Source organism: Meleagris gallopavo, chromosome 5 (genome assembly GCF_000146605.3).
Source record: "Meleagris gallopavo isolate NT-WF06-2002-E0010 breed Aviagen turkey brand Nicholas breeding stock chromosome 5, Turkey_5.1, whole genome shotgun sequence".
Taxonomy (NCBI): Eukaryota; Metazoa; Chordata; class Aves; order Galliformes; family Phasianidae; genus Meleagris; species Meleagris gallopavo.
Genome location: NC_015015.2, coordinates 53,084,579 through 53,104,307, shown reverse-complemented (window position 1 = coordinate 53,104,307; position 19,729 = coordinate 53,084,579). Strand labels below are relative to the sequence as shown.

Sequence of the window (19,729 nt, the reverse complement as noted above, 5' to 3'; positions counted from 1 at the left end):
CTTTTTCTTTTTGGTAAAATCACAGCAATTTGTTGCAGTCCACAGAGCAAACATCACCTTGGTCAATGCAAGTAACAGCCACACATTAAACTTTTCACCTCAGTGCTTCCTTCTGGTTAATAAATTATTTGGTATTCATTTAGCAAGGTCTGCTGGACTTCATCTTCTAACTCTGACAGTGCACTATGCACTTCAGGAACCATTGAGGTCTCTCAGGATGTTTCTTTAGCATATTGTAGTACATAGAACTGAGAGATTGTGCATCGTTGAAAAAGAAGAAAGGTATTTTAGCTTCAACTAACAATTTATCTGCTAATTTCAATATTGGCAGTATTTCAGTATTGCACATGCTGAACTTTCCATATATCATAAGAGGAATGCTTCCATATCCCAGTACCTATTAGGGTTCTGTTCCCTGCTGTCATTGGTGAGGCTCATCCATTCATCTGGCCAAGTTCCTTGTTTCTTCATAGCCAACCCTGAACAGAGCCCTTCCCGATTCTGTGGTGATGGATGTTCCCTGGTGTGCTCCTGGTCTCTGTTACGACTTGTGGCATGTGACACAGCAGGGAACAGTGGTGGGACAGGACTGAAAAACCCACACTCTTTTAGTATACAGTGCTATCTGCCCTTAATTGTAGAATAGACCTCTATTGCTCTGTGGGGACCCCTGGCTAATTAAAACTGAAATAGTTTGATAAGTCTCTCTTGGCATATATCCCTGATACTGAGCTGTTTATTCATGTCAGGTATTCGTAAGACAGTTGACATTTTCTTCCTTAAAGTTCTCTCAAGTAAATTACAGGCGTTTTACTGCTGTGACCTTTTCCCTTACATGAGCAACTTTTGTTTTGACCATTTTTTGTGTGAATATAATGCTAAAACCAATGTAATTGGAGACATACAGTTTTTCTCTTCTGTACAGCTGGGCTATTACCTGTAACGATTCTCCAATACTGGTATTTGTAAGTGATTATCGCTTACCAAACTACTTTAAATTTATAGAAAAAAGCCAGACTGTTTCACTAAATGGTTGCGGTGAATCACCTTTTCCCTTCCTCTCTCTGAATACTACATTTGCTTTCCTAACACATTCATTTTGTGTCTGAGTCCCAGGGAAATGGCTTGCTCTATTAATACATTTCTGGAGTTTTCCTGTTATGAATAGCCTTTTATGGCTTTAATGTAGTTTTTGAAAATTCCTCCATTATTGATCTAGATATTATCCCAGCAGGAGTCAAAACCGCAAGACAATTGTGTGAGGATGATTTCTTACTACAGTAGCATTTTATTCTGAAAGCCTGCTGTGTGGTGTGTGCTTTGATGGATGACCCACTGTTTAAAATGTGTATTAGACGTTGGCTTGCTAATTAAATGCCTTAAGGAGCGCCTGTACCCATTCACTCTCAGTAAATTTGTGTATGTGGAATTTCCGTTGTCTTATTCCTTGCATTGCTCTGTTTACTTGTTTCTGTTTTTTGACACCATAGAGAAAATGGGAGTAATAGCAAAAAAATGGCTTTCTACTTTCGCTTGAGCTTCAGCTTGGGGCAGAGGGGAGAGGATGAGAGCTCTTGGTTTCAGGACTAGGTCTGCCAGATGGGGGATGAGGAGAAGAAGAGGTGGACTGTGCATTGTAGAAGGGAATGAGAAGAGCATTCACCTGACATTGAGAGATCAGATCCCTCATTCTTCTGAAGGACCATCTCCTACATCTCAGAGCTGCACCGTAATTATAAAACTGTGAGGTGCTCTCGAACTGCTCTGTTGAAGTACCCATGCTTGAGGCATTTTGTTGGGAGGGAGCAGGTGAAACTCTTCATGGGCAGATGGAAGGGAACAAGTTCTCCTAGTTATTAATGGAAAGAGCAGCCAAGAAGGGTGACAAGGGCTTCTGCCTACCTCCAAGAAATGGTTCCTGAGTCATTATTCTCCATTCTGTTTGTTTGTTTTGTTTTTGTGGGGCTGGTATGAATCACTAACAATATATTTGTTCCGAGGGCCAAGCACTGAATTTCTACTCATACGGGTTTGGACTTTTTGTTCCAGACAGTGGGATGTGGAGAGAATGAAAATGTTGGTTAATCTAAACCAAAACAGAGTAATTGTTTTCTATTTAATGCAGTAGTTATTACTATTATTTAAAGATTTGAGTTGGAGGAGAAATTTGAAAAAAATATTGTTCATGAGAACAAACATTTAAATCCCAAGTATTTTTGAATCTGTTCCAATTACTTTCATCATCTGTCTGGAAGTGCAGCTTTTTCCCATTCACTGTAACTGCTCCTAGCTTACTTGAAAGCAATAGAGGCAGAACCTGGCTCTTCGTGTTCCTAAAGCAAGGCTTGGCATCGCATTCATTGGAAGGAGAAAGGTTTTCTTCTACAAGTGTTTGCAGAACACATTCAAGGCCAAATCACAATGTTATTTTCTTCTGTGTTCCTGCCCGTGTAATTACCTGTGTCACTCCACACAGAGTGCTCTCCTTGATGCCTTGGAATAAAGTGCTCCGTGTTCAAAACAGAGGTTTTGATGGCACAGATGAGGAACCTGTTGTGATTTGCACAAAATGAGATCGTTTTGTTCTCATTTATAAACTTTCCTTTAGACCATAAAGTAAATGTTAAGGGCCAGATGAATTAAAACTAACAAAAGTAGGCAAGGAAGTTAGGGAATGCATCTCTTAAGCTCTCAGGGATGAGCAATGGGGTTGTGGTGGTACTTTTACCTCTGCAAAACTCCTTTTCTTACCAGCACCACCCCCTTGGCCATGCTGACTTCTGCCTTTTCCTCTTTCTCCTGAGTGAAAGGATGTTGCTGATACCTGTTCCTGTCATTTGTCCAATCTGCGTTTCCATGTAAGTGATTGCTTGGGGGCCACAAAGCAGCACCAAGGCTCTAGAACACCTGAAGCAGTCCTTTGACTTGCATTTTGTGGTTAACCTCTTCAAGAAAAGGAAGCTGGTTTCTCTGTTCAGGATGTGGAGAGTGAGGAACAGCCATGTCCACTCCATCAAAGCTGATACATACAAGATTTATTGCTAGTCCAGTGCTGCAGTGCTCCTAAGAGAAGCTGCCTCTGCCATACAGTAGCATGGACAAAAAAAAAAATAAAATAAGAGAGAGATGTTTTGGGAGGGAGAGAGTGAGGAATTCATTCTAATCCCTCTGAAATTGTTTTCTTACTGAAAATTGTTAGATCTGGATGGACTAAGCCAACTGAGTTACCAAGACATCCTATCCTGTCATGGAAATGACCATATATCTGTTGATTCAAGAACAAGGGAGTGCAGGAGTGCCGGGCAGCATTCAGGGCCTAGGATGGAGTCCAGCACTGCTGATGGCTTCAGCCAGCAAGCCGCAGAAGGATGTTTGGAATTGGAGGCAGCATTTACCAACCAGGGATTTGAAGGAAATGATGCTACTGACAGCTCATCAGCTTGGAGCCCTGAGGTACAGTGAACTGTCATTTATTACATGTGATGTAAGATTCTGAATGGTACTGGTGGTTTCTATAATTTGGACAGCATCTGGAAAGCTGGAGGCAACTGGTGGGGTGTCTGGGACTTGACAAAGTGACCATCATTGTGGTCTCCATTGATACTGGGCATCTTTCCAAGGTAAGAGGGAGCACAAGGGTAGAGAGCTCTTTGGCTTTCCCTTAGTTCTACTCCTTTGTTTTTGAAGCCTCAGGAAAACATTAGAATTTAAGACATTGTGAATGTCTGATGACTTAGCAACCTCCTTGTCTCTCACATTCTTTCTGCGTGATGTGTTTGGTTTTCTTATTATTTTACCACAAGATTAAATTTCTGAAAAAACATCAGCCTGCATCAGGCATATTGAAAGAACAGCACAAAGGTCACGTCTTCTTCCCGAGTTAAAGGAGTCTGCTCTTCAGCTGTGGAAATTAATGCTTCCATACTTGGAACAACAAGGCTTTAAGAAAAGGGTTCCCTTCCTCAGAGCATGCAACTGGTTAAAGAGTTGGAGAACCACTCCTCAGCGCCCAAGCTCCGGCCTTAAAGGACATTTTGAATAGCATTTTGGTTTGCTGCACAACCAGTCCCACAGAGTACTATACAACACACAGGAACTCTGAGCAGTGGCAGCTTTGACCTCTCTTCGCTGTGTGCCTGACATGCTGTGTTTGTCTGCTCATCTGAGGCTCATTTCTCCTTCTCTGCATTTGACAAATATTCCCTTGGTATATGTCTGTTGCAGTGTCTCAAATGTCCTCCACTTGAATTTCTTTGGAATACTTCTCTTGATTTACTCCTGGTATGTAGATTTTAAAAATGCAAACAGTGATTATAGCATCAGGGGGCACGTATCCCCAAGTCCCAATTTATCTTCTATGAGCAGGCTTCTCATCCAAAGGTATTGTGTGGATTAATGAAAGACTTTTTATTGCAGGAACTAAATGTTCTGACATGCCAGAAATGTTCAAGTGCTATTATGCTCCATTCAAAGCACCTCTCTTTAGAGACAAAAATGATAATTTTATGCCCCTACAGTGGAGCCACAAGTACCATTTCAAGCCTAGTCCATAATTAGCTGCTCTCACAGGTTTCCCTAGCAGAAATGGACTTCTTTTACTTAGTGAAATGGATGTTGGCTCTGTCCTGAGTGACTGGGTTACACACATAGTATAACTGGGTTGGCATCACAACAACAGTGCTGGGAGGAGGGAAAAAAGAAATTCAGGTGAGGTTCTACACCCCTTGGATTCCAGTTTAACCATTTGCATAGCCAGTACATTCACAAAACACTCCCGGCCCTAGGCAGAGTTCCAGAAGCCAGTGGCTGTTTTGTTAAGACTTCTGCAGAAAGAAGATTAAGCATCTGAAAGCTTTGTGGGCTGAAAACCCACAGTGAGTGCCAGATAGCACAGATCTCTCTGAAGGCATCAGCCCAAATGCCACAGTCTGGCATTTCTCTTTTCCTATCTTCCTCCAATGTAAGCAGTTTTCTTTGCAGTGGATATGGCCACAGCTATTGTAATAGATTTGAGATTTCATAGAATCAGAGAGTATCCTGAGTTGGAAGGGATCCATAAGGGCCATCAGGTCCAACTCCTGGCTCCATGCAGCAGGACCACCTCAAATCCAAACCCTGTGTCTGAGTGCGTTGTCCAGATGCTTCTTGAGCTCCAGCAGCTTGAGGCCATGCCCGTTGCCCTGGGAAGCCTGTGCCATGCCCAGTCACCTTCTAGTATGCAATCTGAACCCCCTTGATAGCCAAATCTTTTTTAACCATTCTGTGTAAGACTGAATACCTGACCTACAGTCTGCTTTTCAGGCAGCCAGAAGATGAGACACTCAGCCTGGTTGGGGCAGGAAAGTATCTCTTGGCTTTTTCTACCTGTGGGCTTATGATCGTGCATGGGTATTCACATTCTTCAGCTCAGACATGTAGATGAAAGCAGTTATGCTGCAAGTGTAGTTTTCTCTACACTTTGGTAGCAGTTCTCAATTGTGTCTTGATTCCATCTTCTTAACAGCAAATGCACAGATGAAAGTGAGGAGGGATGAACTTGCAAAGAGAAAAGTGAATCAAGTGCAGTTCCATTACATTTCCTTCTTAAATATTATTTCAACAAACAGACAGAAATAACTTTGACAGCTACATAGCAGCACTTACATCTGCATAACATCGCATTCTCTCCTGGCAACCTGGCCTGCCTTGTGTTTTTGTCTTTGAAACCTGCTTATTCAGAAAGGCATGTTTACGGGCAAGCAAGTCATTCTGTGTACTGACCAAGAGGTGATACTTCTCTCTTTGGCATTACAATTGCAAGATGTATGACAGCAGGTCTCCATCATTGTACAGAAATGGACTTCTGTATCCAGATATGCGAATCCCTCAAACATCGATACAAATATGAGAAGCTGAAGCTCTGCACATCATGGTAGATGAATCTGAACACTTGAAAAGTAGATTAACAGGAAATAGATGTCAATTTTGAGATTTGTTTGAGGTCTTGTTTGAGACAGCCTACCCTAGAAACTTCTCAAGGGAATTACATCAGAAGTCTTATGGCCCATCAGCTGTACTCTGAACAATGAGATTCCTATGTTGAGAAGAAGCGTTACTTGAAATGCAAAGGAAGATAAATGTTTGAGGAGGAGGGTGACTCAGACTGCTAGTGACAGGCCTTAATTCACCTTCAGGCTATTAACTGGAAATCTTTCCCTAGTACAGTGTATACTCATGTTTAAATACAAATCATCGATCACTATAGCAACCCCTTTATCACTTGAAGCACATTCTAGCTCTGAGATAACAAGCACTTTTGAACAGAAAGGCGCACGCCCACTCATCAAAAGGTAAGGTGAGCATCTGTGTTTTTTATTTTCTTCTATCAAGATGATTCTTGCTTTAAAAGTAGATAAAAGATTGTGTGTGAATTGGTCTGCATTTTTGTTCTCTATTTTGAATTTTTATTCTGAACATTTTAGTATCCATAGTGCACAGAAGGTACAGATGCATCTCTTGGGAGACTTAAAAAATGAATAAAGGATCAATATGTATTTAATCAGACAGTTTCTCTTGATTATGATTACTTTAGCTGCAGGAAAAATATTGAGAGAGAGAGTAGCATCTAGAAATGGAATTTCCATTCTGCAACAAATTTGGTTATTTTGATTTCCCTTTCCATCAAAGTGAACACAGTGCTTAAAGGTTTGATTATCCTACAGAACAAAATGCCCAAAAAGTTATCAGGTTTGATTGAATTTTTTTTATTTCAGTAATGTAAAGTAAATGAATAAATCCATGTATATTCAAGTAATAGGTTGCAACATTTTTAACCACATGAAACCAAAGAGTTTTATTAATGCCTCAAAATAAGTGTGAATGAAAAACCCCAACTTTTGGACTAGTTTTTTCCCTGTGAACAGTTTTTTGCTAAATTAGCAGTCTTTTGCTAAACATTTAAATATTGATGAAACTCTTTGTTGGAAATGTTTCCAAGTGCTGTTGCTTACTAGATTGTATGGGGAATATTACACAGAATCAGGCAATTAACTAGCATTGGCCTCTCTGGGAAAAGTGGGATCCTTATTTTCCAGAGAAACTGCCTATGTTTGCAAGCACAAGTGAGGTCATCAACATTTTTTAAATAGAGTTGGGATCACAGAGGCAGTTGAACTCCAGTGAAGGTTTTTTTTTTTCTTCCTTCTCTTTGCAGGAGGCTGATGAGGTGAACAATGAACCAGCTCATCACAGTGCTTATCAGCCCGTTTGTAAATGCGGTGATCTTGATGTCATTTTCAGTTATAAAGCCTCAAGTCAAAAGCTCATAGTTACTGTCTTGGAGGCCAGGGGCATCCCAGACAAAGACCGCAGTGGTGTGAACACTTGGCAAGTGCACACAGTATTGATGCCTAGCAAGAAACAGAGGGGTAAGACAAGTGTTCAGAGAGGACCCATCCCCGTGTTCAAGGATAATATTACCTTTAGTAAGCTGGAGCCACATGAGTTAGGTGGCCATGCTGTCCGTTTCCGCCTCTATGCTGTGCACAAGGTGATTGGAGAGAAGATGATGGGAGAGCAATTGTTCTACCTGAGCAACATCAGCCAGGAAGAGGAAGTGAAGGTGACGTTGGTCTTGGAACCAAGGAGTAATTTGACCGTAAGTTTGAGGAAGGAAATTTGGAGTCCATAAAATTGTTCCTTTGGAGAATGGGGATTGGCTATACTTAGTATCTTTAATTCAGGCTAATTGACTTAATTTCAACAAGAACAGTAGTTCTTCTGCGCCATTATGTCGATGGAGCTGTATTACTGCCAATTCAAAGGCTACTTCATTTGGTACTAACTCCAAGCTTGTGGATCTTTGCACTGAACAGTTTTCATGTTACCAGAAATACTTACTGATGTTCCTTTGCATGGCAGATTGGAGAGGTAGGTCAAGGGAGGAGGAAATGGCTGTGCTTCTTCATAGCCTTCCATGCACATCACAGTTGTATGGCTACACTGATCAATTTGTGCAGAGGAGCTCTGACATGATGTCTACAAGAAGAGGTGATGCACAGAAAATGAATGAAAGATGATACATTGGGTGAGAAGGGGATACAGTGTACATTGTGGTTCAAGGAAGGAAATTTAGAAAATGCACAGTACGTGACCAAAAGAAATCCAAACTGTGCAAAATGCATTTCATCCAAAAGCCATTTTTAAGGAGATTTACTGTGCTTTTAATGCATTGGGATATATGCTTATCTCGCAGGCTTTAATTTGCACTAGTAATAACATGTTGCACAGAGTTCCTCATCTTTAAAGAGAAGGTTCAGAGATATGTTTTTGTAAAAGTGATGCTTTAATTCTTTTTGTGCCTTATTCATTCTTAGTCATTGCCATTTTGTAAGTGTGATCTTACTAAACAAGGCCACAAAATATAAACCAAAGGGAGGGTGGTGGTAAACATTCTGATGAGACTTTCAGTGCTCTTTCCCTGCAGAGTGCAGACTCTCAGCTTAGTCTGTCAGCAATCTCTCACAGTGATAGCGCTTCTTCAACACAGTCCCTGTCTCATGGAGGGGTGCCAGAGCTGCTTGTGGGCTTGTCATACAATGCAACTACGGGGCGGCTGTCAGTGGAGATGATCAAAGGCAGTCATTTCCGAAACCTCGCAATTAATAGGCCACCTGGTAAGTACTTTCACTGCTATTAAATAACACCACTGAGTCAAAATTTGCTTTTTATTTTCTTCCCTTGGATATTCAATTATGTCATTTCCTTACAGAGTATCTGATTGAAAATTAAAAGCACTATTTCAAATGTGTGCGCTGGTAAACTTTGCAGTGTAAGTGGATGCAATCATATGAAGAGGCAGCTGACACGACGGTAATACCATAGTGCCTCTTTTACTGCATATATCTTTACAACATCTGATTATGGCAGAATTGCTGTGATATCCAAAGCACAGAGTAATTCCTAACAAATTCATAAAAAGAAAGAAGCACTTTTCAAGTGATTGTATGTTGCCATGTGACATGCACATCAGTACAGAACGGACATTGAAGTGCTGGAGCAGGTCCAAAGAAGGGCAGCAAAGCTTGTGAAGGGTTTGGAGAAGATGCTCCATGAGGAGAGACTGAAGGAACTGGGGCTGTTTAGTCTGGGGTTTAGTGTGGGGAAAAGGAGGCTGAAGGGAGACCTTATTGCTCTCTTCAAATACCTGAAAGGCGATTGCAGCGAGAGTGGGGTTGGTCTCTTCTCACTGGTGACAGGACAAGGGGAAATGGCCTCAAGTTTTGACAGTGTAAGTTTAGGTTGGATGTCAGGAAAAACTTCTTTACAGAAAGAGTTGTCAAGCACTGGAATCGGCTCCCAGGGAGGTGGTTGAGTCACCATCCCTGAATGTGTTTAAAAATTGTCTGGATGTGGTGCTCAGGGACATGGTTTAGTGGAGGGTTGTTAGAGTTAGGGTAGTATGGTTGGACTTGTAGTTGTTGTTGGACTTGATGATCTTGAAGGTCTTTTCCAACCTGAACAATTCTATGATTCTATTATGGCCCTATGCAGAGGCCCTGCTTGGTGCTGTTAGATGGCCCTTTCCAAGGGCTGTACTTTCAGTCTCCTTGCTGTGGGCTGGGCTCTGGGTGACCTGGTTCTTTTGGCCCTTTGGGGATCTTACTATTCTGAATTCTTGGTAGCCACATAAAAAAGTCTTTTGTAGAAAGAAAAAACAAAGTTTTGTTCCTGTATCTAATCAGTTGAGCTCCCTTCCTCCATAACTCAAAGGAAAAAGTGAAGATTGCATTACAATAGATTTGGTTAGTGCTAGAGCTGTAGTAAGTGCTTTACAAACTTAGTGGATGGATGGTGCTAATGTCTGTGATATAAATGGGATCATGCAATCAGTGTTGCCTTTTTGGTTTGTGCCTCTCACTCAGGGTTTGAATGGCAGCTCTGTGTTCATCTCATATTGTTCTATTGCCTGCTGGCTGAAACCAGCAGAGAATGGCAGTTTGGAGTAGCATTTTTTGTTTGCTGCTGTGTTTGTTTTTTGGGATCTAGTTGTCTCTGTGTCAAAGGTAACAACCTTTGACAGCTTCTGGCACTCACTGCATTTGATGTAGTATCTTCATCTTGCAAAATGCTTAGATTGCTTTTGCAAGATGCTGTGCTGATTGTCCCAGAGCTAGCAAATATTTGTGTAATATTTCAGTATGCAGACATGAAAGCTTAAGTTTTGACTGAACTGCATCAGTACTTTAGTATATTCCAGAAGTAATCTGACCATGTGAACAGCCAGTCCTTCAAGAATTAAGGGCAAGTCTGTGCAACAGTGAAACACTTGACCTCAGTCTGTGTAGCCCTAGTTAGTTTCATTGGCTGTAACATGGTAGATCTCCATGGGATTTACTTGAAGGAATGGTACTGTTTGCATTTGTGTTTTATTAAAAGTTTCAAGTCAGAGTGGTTCTAGCCAATTTAAAGAAAAGGTAGGCTAAGTCTACTTTCATTCTTAAATAAAAGTAGTCCCAGTGTAGGTCCAAGTTAATTTGCTCTGGTTTTTCTGCTGTATTTTTACACATCTGCCTGTGGTCTTGGAGTTTTGTCACATAACTGCCTGAAGGGCAGGATTATGCAGCACTTCAGTTTCTGTATCAGGCCCTGCAAAAGTCTAGTATCTAGCTGAATCAGGAAGCTGTAATGCCCCACACTTTCCCAGTAAATGAAATGCTTGCACTGCAAAGAACTTGAATAATAGGTGTCCAGTTTTCTACCTACAATATAATGATCAAATGACTGGCATTTGTTGGTATTATTGTGAAGAATGTCTTTCCAGGTGCTTATGGGATAGCACTGCATGTTGCAGTAAGTTGAGCAACCCTTTAATTCATTGTCTGGGTGCTGCGTAATTGTGTCTATCCTGGGCCTCTTGGATGGGGTTTGGCAGATTAATCATGTGCACATAAGTTTGCTATCAGCGTGGGTTACCTGCCTTGGTTAGATGTCCCATTCAGTTTTTCAGCTGATGGGCACACAGAAAAACAGTAGGTTGGTTGACAGCATCTTTAAGGCTGATAAGCATTCTGTGTATTTATTGATAAGAAGAGAACAGGTCCAGTGTGTGAGGAAAGAAGGCAATCTTTGAAGGAGTTTCTGTTTTAAATTCTGTCTGAATTTTCTGCTTTCTGTGTCTGTGGGGCTTCAGATAAGCCTTGTTAAATCAGTCCGATAAGCTAGCTAAAGTCCTCTGTCAGCCACCCAAACTAATATTCCTGACAGTGGAAAAATAACAAATTTTTCCTATCTTTGATATTAAGTCCATCTTGAGTTTGCCCTTTGCATCTGTTCTGTACGCAGATCAACTACAGCATTATCAAGCCTGCAGTGTGTCTGTGTTAGGTCTGCTATTAGGTGAAATTCATCGGTTGTTATAGAGAGATTCTGAATCTATCACAATCTGCTTTTACTCAGTGTTTTTTTCTGCATTCTGCATTGCACTTCTGCACCTGCAGAGAGCCCAGTAGCGTGATGAATGCAAAGAGGAAGACCCAGTGAAGCAGAAATGGAAAAAAAAGCTTAAAAGAAGGAAGAAAGTCAGCACTTGTCTCACATGCTGGAGTAGCATTTCACTGATAACTCCTGCAGACACTGCAGAGGAGTGCTGTGAGGTCTGATTGTCTCTGTCTGAAACATGCTGCCTGAGTGAGATGCTCAATAAATAGCCCTTGTGTTTTCTCATATGCATCCTAACTAGAGAATGATTTACTTCTTCAAAGTATCATGGGGATTTCAGACGTAACAGTGATTCAAGGCATTTAAATACCAAGCTCAAGCTGCTACGGTTGGCAGTTATTTATTGTAAGACTGAGAGAGTCTGTGGGCAGAATCCATCTCCGTTTCCCACCCCTGCATGCACAGAGCCCATACAGTACCATTGTGTGGTCCACTTGTAGCCCAGTGCATTTAGCATTGTCTGCTGCTTACTGCTGCAGCTATGGGGAATGACAGGAGCATCTTACATTATTGCAAATTCTCCAGTTGTGCTCTTTTCCCACCTTGACCCTCTTCTCTGCCACCTGGGGTCTTGCACAGGTGAGCTCAACATTTTCTCCGGTGTGTGTGCATGTTCCCTCGGCATCCTTGCACAGGGATTTTACTGTGCAGAAGAGGGAGCTGGTGATTCAAGGTCTTAAAGACTGCAGAGGTGACAAGTAATTTCTGGAGAGTGAAAGGAATGCTGGAGGTGGGAGATTGTGCATCTCTCTCCTTTTTTTCTTGGCACATCTTATGGGATGCAGAGGATTGAACTAAGTCAGATATCAAAATCATGGGTGCTTACATGGGTAGTAGCTGGGTTAGGGGACAACAGCTGGGCAGCTTACAGGCACTTATATCTTCCAGGCAGTCTTCTCTTCAAATCACGTATGTGAAATGTAAGGACAGCTTGGTCAAGGATAAAAATTCAGGCATTGTTCTGGGAAACGTGTGGAGCTGCAGGTCTGAGTCCACAGCTCCTAACCATGTGAATACGTCCATTATCACTCTGAGCACTTAAAAGCACTCAGAAGAATGGTAGCAGCATTGGACTATATGGTAGCAGCACTCCGCTGTAAATTGGTAGCATCTGCCAAAAAGCCTCGTGCAAAAAAGCATCTAGAGGTTTGTCAAATGTGAGCAGCCCAGATATTTTAACACTCAGTGACATATGTATTGTGCACCTCATTCCCTCTGGTTCTTGTTCAAGCCATTCACCTGTTTTATCATTTCATAGAGATTTGCATTTTGATCTTAGAAGAACAAACCCCAGCATGTTCATTTAAAGACTGTTTATTATAAAGAAAGTAAACAAGAGAAGTGTGCAGTGCTGGCAGACACATCTTTAAAAATCTGTAACTGGTTCCAGATTGTTTGCATGTTATAGTAGTAATATGGGATTGTAGTGTTCATAGGGGTCATTTGCATTAGTCAGTGTATAAACACACAATGGAGGGATGGTCTGTGCCCACATCGTGCTTAACCTTCATCAGCTGCTCTGGGTGCAGCTCTCTTTCCTCTAATCCAGCCTTTGTTTTTTCCCCTTTCGCATTTATTTTGGGGTTTAGGTCTGTATGTAATGTGATTTGAGAAGGGCTATTGTAAAAAGATATTCCCTTGTCTAAGAAAAGTCCTCCAAGCTTTTCGGCAACTGCAGAATTAATCACACATAATAATTACATCCATACGTGATTATTATTATATCAGTAGCGTATTAACCCCATTAAGCAAGTACAATAACACTTAACTCTGGGGAAGACAGGAGGGAGAAAGAACAAGCTATGAGGATTTCTATTGGGAAGAGGAGAAATTCTTGAAGTAAAAATTTGTGTGCGCCTGAGCTCCAGGTAACACCAAAGAATACAGAAGATGCTCTGGTAGGAGAATTAGAGTCCTTACGTGGTATTTCTTGGTCAGATACCAGAGGACTTGAAAGATGTTAGTGTGTTGTTTTTTTAAATCAACTTATTTGTGAAGAAAGTTATTATCCCAGAGGACTAAGACAGGTTAATTTCTTTAATTGATCCCGCTAAAACCAGGAAACTGAATTAAAAAAAATAACCAACGTGTCTGGCGCTGAACAGGGAGCTTGCTTGAGCTCCTAAAGCTTTGTAATTCATGCTCCTATCTCATCACCAATAAGAGGGGGATTTGTGCCGGGGTTTGCTGGGATGCACTGAGTCCAGAGAGTTCAGTAGAGGTGTTTGGACAACTATTCAGTGCTGAGTACTTGCCAGTTGGTCAGAGTAAGCTTGTACAAAACCACTTCTGCATCTTCTCATTGTCTGTCCTTGGATATGGCTTGAATCAGCTTAAGATACACTGAGAAAGCTTTGTTTGGAACAGTAAAGATGAGGCCAGCTGTGTGGAGTCCCAGAAGGATATCTCAGTAATGAGCAGCTGGACACTGGTGTGGGAGATGAAGTGTGGATAAATGTAAGGTATGGTGTTGTGAAATTCAGACTTAACGTGGGTGGACTCAGAGCCGCCTGGGAGTGAGATATTAGGCTTATAGGAAATGTCTTCTGAGAAAAAAAAGTCAATCAGATGTGTATTATATAGAAAAGAAAATGAAAAATCTGTATTTGATTGTAAATATCCGAGTGCCTGCATAATGAATACCATACACAATTCTGGCTCCCTCCATTCAAGTAGAATATTGGAAGGATTGGAGAGATGCATTGATGAATGACAGAGATACTCAGAGGCATGGGAACAGCTTCCAGCAAGCTGAAGTTGGATAACCTGGACTTCCAGTAGTGCTACAACAAATGGGAGAAGGGAGAGGATTTGGTGGCAGTCTGTGAAATCCTAAGTGTTGTGAAAGTGAGTTGGCAACAATTCATTGTCTCTCCTGATTAAAGAAAATAAACGGTCTTAAAATGAAGTGAGGAGGTAGCAGGCTCTGAGGAGGAGAGTGCTCTTCACACTGTGCATACTCACACTGCCGTGTGCCTAACTGCAGAGTACTGTGGGTACAGCTCTCTTGAGTTCAGCAGGATAAATCCATGAAGAAAAATGGTCTGAGAACCAAAGAAATACAAAGATTGCCTTTGACTAAGGAAGTTCTTGAGTCACAGATCACTGGAGTTTGGGAGAGTGTTTGAAAGAGAATCAGTTTATGCTGTTTTTGTGTAGACTTACTAAGGTAGGTGATACTGGGAGGTCTGACTAGGTGCAGCTCTTCTATATGAGGCACGTGAGACCTGGCACTGAAAACCAAGGAATGGAGTAATGGACTTGTAAGGAGCAGCAGTGAGATTTTTGAGGTAGATGTTCCATAATAATTAAACATCCAGTGATATCTTGCACATGCAGTTATCTGCTATCACGTTGAATAGTTTTGTATTTCTAAAAGTCTGTGATGGTATTACATTGCTATATGTAAAGTGAAGATGTTTCTGAACCAGAGGGATACATTTGAAGCTGAGTGTATGGTGATGCCTCTCCTGCTCCCATAGCTGTGAACAAGAAGAAAAATCTTTTCTTCCCCCTCCCAAAATAAGCAGAAGACAAAGCAATTGCTCCCAGGGTAGAATTGGTAGAATTCTGCTAATTCCAAATTTCAGTTGGAGCTGAATGTTTAATGTAAATCAACAGTAACTCCACAGAGCAGCATTTGCAAATGTGATGACAGGCTGTATAATAAAGCCGTGCCTGTGGGCACCATTGCTGGAGGTGAGAACAGCCAAACTTAAGCATCCTTACCTCATGCAGCAGCAGAACTATTGCTCCCATTGCTGGGCATTCATGATACACTCTCATTTAGAGTTCCCATTCTCTCCAAGGCAGCAGCAATGCATAAAGCACACTGTGCACTGTAAGAAGTGTTGAAAATGCCCTTAGTAGAGGTAGCATCCTGAACATCTGGAGAGGTGCCTGTGTGGCACTTCAGATGCATAAGCACAGAAGCTGCACCTTCTCAGGGTCAGGGTCAGGGAGGAGGATGCTGGTTCCACAGACAACATGTGTCCTAGCTTAGGGCTGGCTCTGTGAAACCCGTTTTGCTGGGCTACAAGGGTTGTGTCAGCACTTTGGATCACCGAGGTTCTGAGCTCAGAGGCTGTTTGGAAGCAGCTTTCCTTTCTGAGGGACCTTGCTTGCAGGGAGCCCTACCTCCCACCCCTCTGCAGCCCCTCCCCTCGTACCAAACAAGCTATTTATGCTGGCAATTCCCTTCCAGGGAGCAGTGTTCTCCTTTCTGCTGCCTTTTACATGAAAGGTGTTGCTGGTTCCTCAGTGACTCACGCATTGCAAGGAAGGCTGCCAGATCCCAGCCTCGTGCGGGAGAGCTGCCAGCCATGGCAGAGCAGACCTGAGTGGCAGAGACTCAGTGGGAATGGGGAAAGAAATCTGGCTCCTCAGCAACGTAGTAGGCAGATCTGAGTGCTTGTATAGTAAATAGAGTAGGCCACAAGCTGCCTCTGGCCTAATGTAGATGTTCACAGTGTGGGGCTGGGGAAAAAAGCTGGAGTCTGACTCTCCTCCATGCTCTTTCCTGGTACAGCTTCAGTGATCCAGGCTCAGTGGTCTCTGCCCCAGGTAACATCGTGGGGAGGTAACGCCACGCACTAATGGAAAGAGCCTTCTGAACTGACAGGTCAGTTGGAGTTAATGGAGGTACCTGTGCAGCTTTCTCTACTCAGCACAGAATATCATAGAATCAAAGACTATTCTGAGCTGGAAGGGAGATTGAGTCCAACCCCTTGCTCCACAGAGGGCCATGCAGAATCCAAACCCTGTGTCTGAGAGCATTGTCCAAATGCTCCTTGAACTCTGACAGCTTGAGGTTATGACTACATATTAGTCTGGATTGCAGCACGCTGGCATGGTTATACTGGTTTTGGAAATGAGTTAGCTTGCCTGGAGTGAGGCTGGGGGAGTCCTTAATACTCTGCATGGGGTGTACCCTGCAGTCCACGGTCTGAGAGGTCAGGAGGCTTTGGCTGTTTATTTTCTTTCTAAATATAAATTCAAGTAGGGAGTCAGACCCTTTCATACTGCAGTGTTTTTGTTCCCAGGTCAGTGTTATTAATAATGGTGGAGCTTAGGATAAGTGGAAGCAGAGCTTGCACTGTGCTACATGCTCCAAAAGCAGGAGCATATAAATTATAGTTGATTATTCCCCTGAGTTGTCATTATCGGTTAGTTCCCTTGGAAGGATGATGACAGAAATGGGTCATTAGAAGAATCATGGATAAACTGATTGCCTTTGCAGATGAGCTCTCAAGAGGTGTTTTATGGTTGGGGCGCTGTTGACGGAGACAGAGCAGTCTGCATGAGAAGATGTTTGGCCAAACCTCTGGAGTAATACACAGCGCCAGCCCAAAATGTGTCTGGCTTCTTGCACTGCTCCTTAATTTAGTGCTTTTCACTCTGGTATTAAATGCAGAGGCACTCATATTTTGTGCACGTGATCACTGTTCACCCCACTCATCCTAGGGATGAAGGACAACTTGAAAGTAAAAATGATTCGTAGCAAGAACTTCCTCAGGTGGATGTGGTGCTAAAATTGGTCTTGGCAAAATGCAGCTTTGTTCCTACTTCTTTGCAGACTCCTGTTACAATCTCAACCACTCCCAGCTATTAAGAGGTCTGGCTCTTTCTGTCAGAGATAGGTGCCTGAAGAGAAAGCAAGCTCTTTGGTATTTTAAAGGAAGCCTGATCTCTCTTCTCCTTTTGTGCATGACAGAGCTGATGTGAAAGTAAATATACAGAAGAGTGGAAAGTGCTGAGAGACCACAGTAATGAGGCCGTTACTGAATCTGAGCATGTAATTAGATGGAAAATGTTTGCCTTCATAATGAATAGATGCTCTCACACATACATTCCTCAACAAATTGGCAGATTCATGCTTGGTCTAGTTCCACTAATCTCACCATGTGTCCAGGAATGGATTTTTTTTGGTCAAAACCAACCTAAGGGGAAAGCTTTCTAGCTCAGAGGACCAAAGTGGACCACAAGGAGAGCTAGAAAGTGTTTTCTAATGAGACACCTAAGAAGGTGCTGAAAGGAGCACAATGCAGTGAGGGCAAGCAAGCTACAATCTTAAAATGTAGTTAGTGAAGCAGAATATCAGCTCTGCTTCAGATGTACCAGCTCTGCAAAGCGAATTTCACATGCTAAATATGTTATCCACACCTACTCCTTTATTTCTGTTCAGGCTAGCTCAATTCTTTCAGCTGATAAAATACACCCAGTGGAATAAATCTGAGAAGAGTTAGCAGCCTGCTGTTGTCTTTTGCAATAGTTTTGCTCGTGTTTACATGGGAATGAATAAAGCTCCTGGTATTAGCTCTGCACAGAGCTTATTCTCCTTCCAGCTTGCATGTTCTCACCTTATCCATATGATAAGCGTAGAAGAGCAGCATCAGTACTGCTCAGAGAGGATCTTTCTGAAGAATTACGTAGCAGAATTTGATGTGTATGAAGCCTAATTTTCTGATTTTGATTTTGCTTGGTTTAAGTCATCAGTTGTGCAGTGCTCAGTTGTCTTTAAAACTAGTTATGTTATTCCCTGCTTGCAAAAGTTGAGGGTGTGGATCCTAGAATTCATCTGCAAGGAACCAATGTATTCTTTACCTGGAAAATTTAACTGGGACATTCTGGAACAGCATCCTGTGAGATTTAAGCTGTGGCTCTTGCTTTTGTGTTGAGACGTACATCATCTCTAGTAACCACACTGTCTGCTACGTTGCTGGTGAACTATGCCATATGTCTCTTTGGCAGAATTGGCTGTAACTTGGTTGACTCTGTAGGGGTCTGCTGAAATGTTTGTGACTGAAATTAGGTGTGATGAATCCCACCTGGGCTATCAGTGCTGGCAGTAAGAAGGGAGGGTGATAGAAAGGTTTACTGAGATTCCCTTACCCTTAAAAAAGCAGTTCTCAGAGAGTGGTGGGGAAAGGGGTGTGACACCAAGGATGTATCTACAGAAAAATGGAGACATTGGGCAGGGAGCAGAGAGGGTCTCATCTCCATGAATTCCTGTGTCCCAGCACTCTCCTCTCTTTCATGCCAGCAGAAATGAGCCTCTTCAGCATTCTGCCTGCACATTGGATTGGTTTGGAAAATGTACTGAGATTATGTAAGTGTGAGATTTCAATTTTTAAAGAAAATACATTCTGAAATTTAAACAGGGAATTGTCCTACTTAGCTGCTTGCTTGTGTTGAAAAATAAGTCTGGCTGAATTTTTAGCTATTTTGAAATTCCCCCCTCCCAAATAAGGGTGAATAGAATAGAAAGGAAAAAGAAAACAGCCCTCTACTCCCCATTTATCTTTAATAGTCAGTGCAAAGCAAAGTGACATCTCTACAAGTACTGCAAGACACTGCATCTGGTAGTTAACTTGCTTGGTTTCACCCTGAGTTAGAGCAGAGAGTTCTGTCTTGCAGGTTTTGTTTCTGATGGATCTGAAGTTGTTAGAGAATTCAATCCCACAGCATCACCGAAATTGAATATTACTGTGGGAATTAGTCCACCTCTCAGTGAAGCACCTCTTAGTGAAGCAGCTCTTTCCTTCCCGGCTACAATTAGCAAACTATCACACGTCAGAGCTCTGCTTTCCTGTCTAACGAGTAGGTCTTTGTTGGCAAGATCTACTCATCTCCAGTGTTACGCTGGCAGCCAAATTGGCACCGCTAGCTAATGATTGGACTGAACTTTCTCCACAGAAACTCAATAGCTGTACAGCTGTGCATGCTCACAATTTGCTCCTCGATTGTCAGTCTCCTGACAGCTTTTTCAGTGGAACAGTTTGAGGAGCGGAGAGCCTTGCTTTGGAGACACAGAAGTGTTTTCACACCTGAAGTGTAATTTCACACCTTGTGTCGCTCAGCAGATAAGTGCGTAAAATAGCACATCAAATGGGAACGCAAGAGGATAGACATGCTGTAGACAAGAGACTGTAGCTTGTTATTTATTTCCTATCTTCAGCACACTCTGAAATAATAATCGCTTGCAGAAGCCCGAGCACAGATTTGCAGAGAGGTTAGGAGAGGAGTTTTTCTTGCCAAGCGAATCTGCTACCACTGATTGCAGAGCAAGGTGAAAGATCGCACTGAGCTGGGTCTGTGGAGCAGGGGGAGTGCAGGGCTCTGCCTGGGACCACAGCATTAACCAACACGTACCAGATATGGGATCATTAGCACAGGAGGCAGCAAGAGTTTTAAGGGTGAATTTATGGAAATATTGAATTAGGCCGTGCCTTCCCTGTTTCTGCTTATCATT

At 42.3% G+C, this 19,729-nt stretch overlaps 1 protein-coding gene across 2 annotated transcripts in view; it reads left to right on the top strand.

The window, feature by feature from the left end:
* The window catches only part of SYT16 (synaptotagmin 16), a 110,748-nt gene that overhangs the window by 66,933 nt on the left and 24,086 nt on the right, over positions 1–19,729 (top strand). For both annotated transcript variants that reach the window (XM_031553724.1, XM_031553725.1), the window contains 3 exons: positions 3,200–3,453; positions 7,193–7,636; positions 8,465–8,654. In XM_031553724.1, coding sequence (XP_031409584.1) covers positions 3,200–3,453; positions 7,193–7,636; positions 8,465–8,654 — 888 coding nt within the window. The remainder of the gene's footprint in view (positions 1–3,199; positions 3,454–7,192; positions 7,637–8,464; positions 8,655–19,729) is intronic.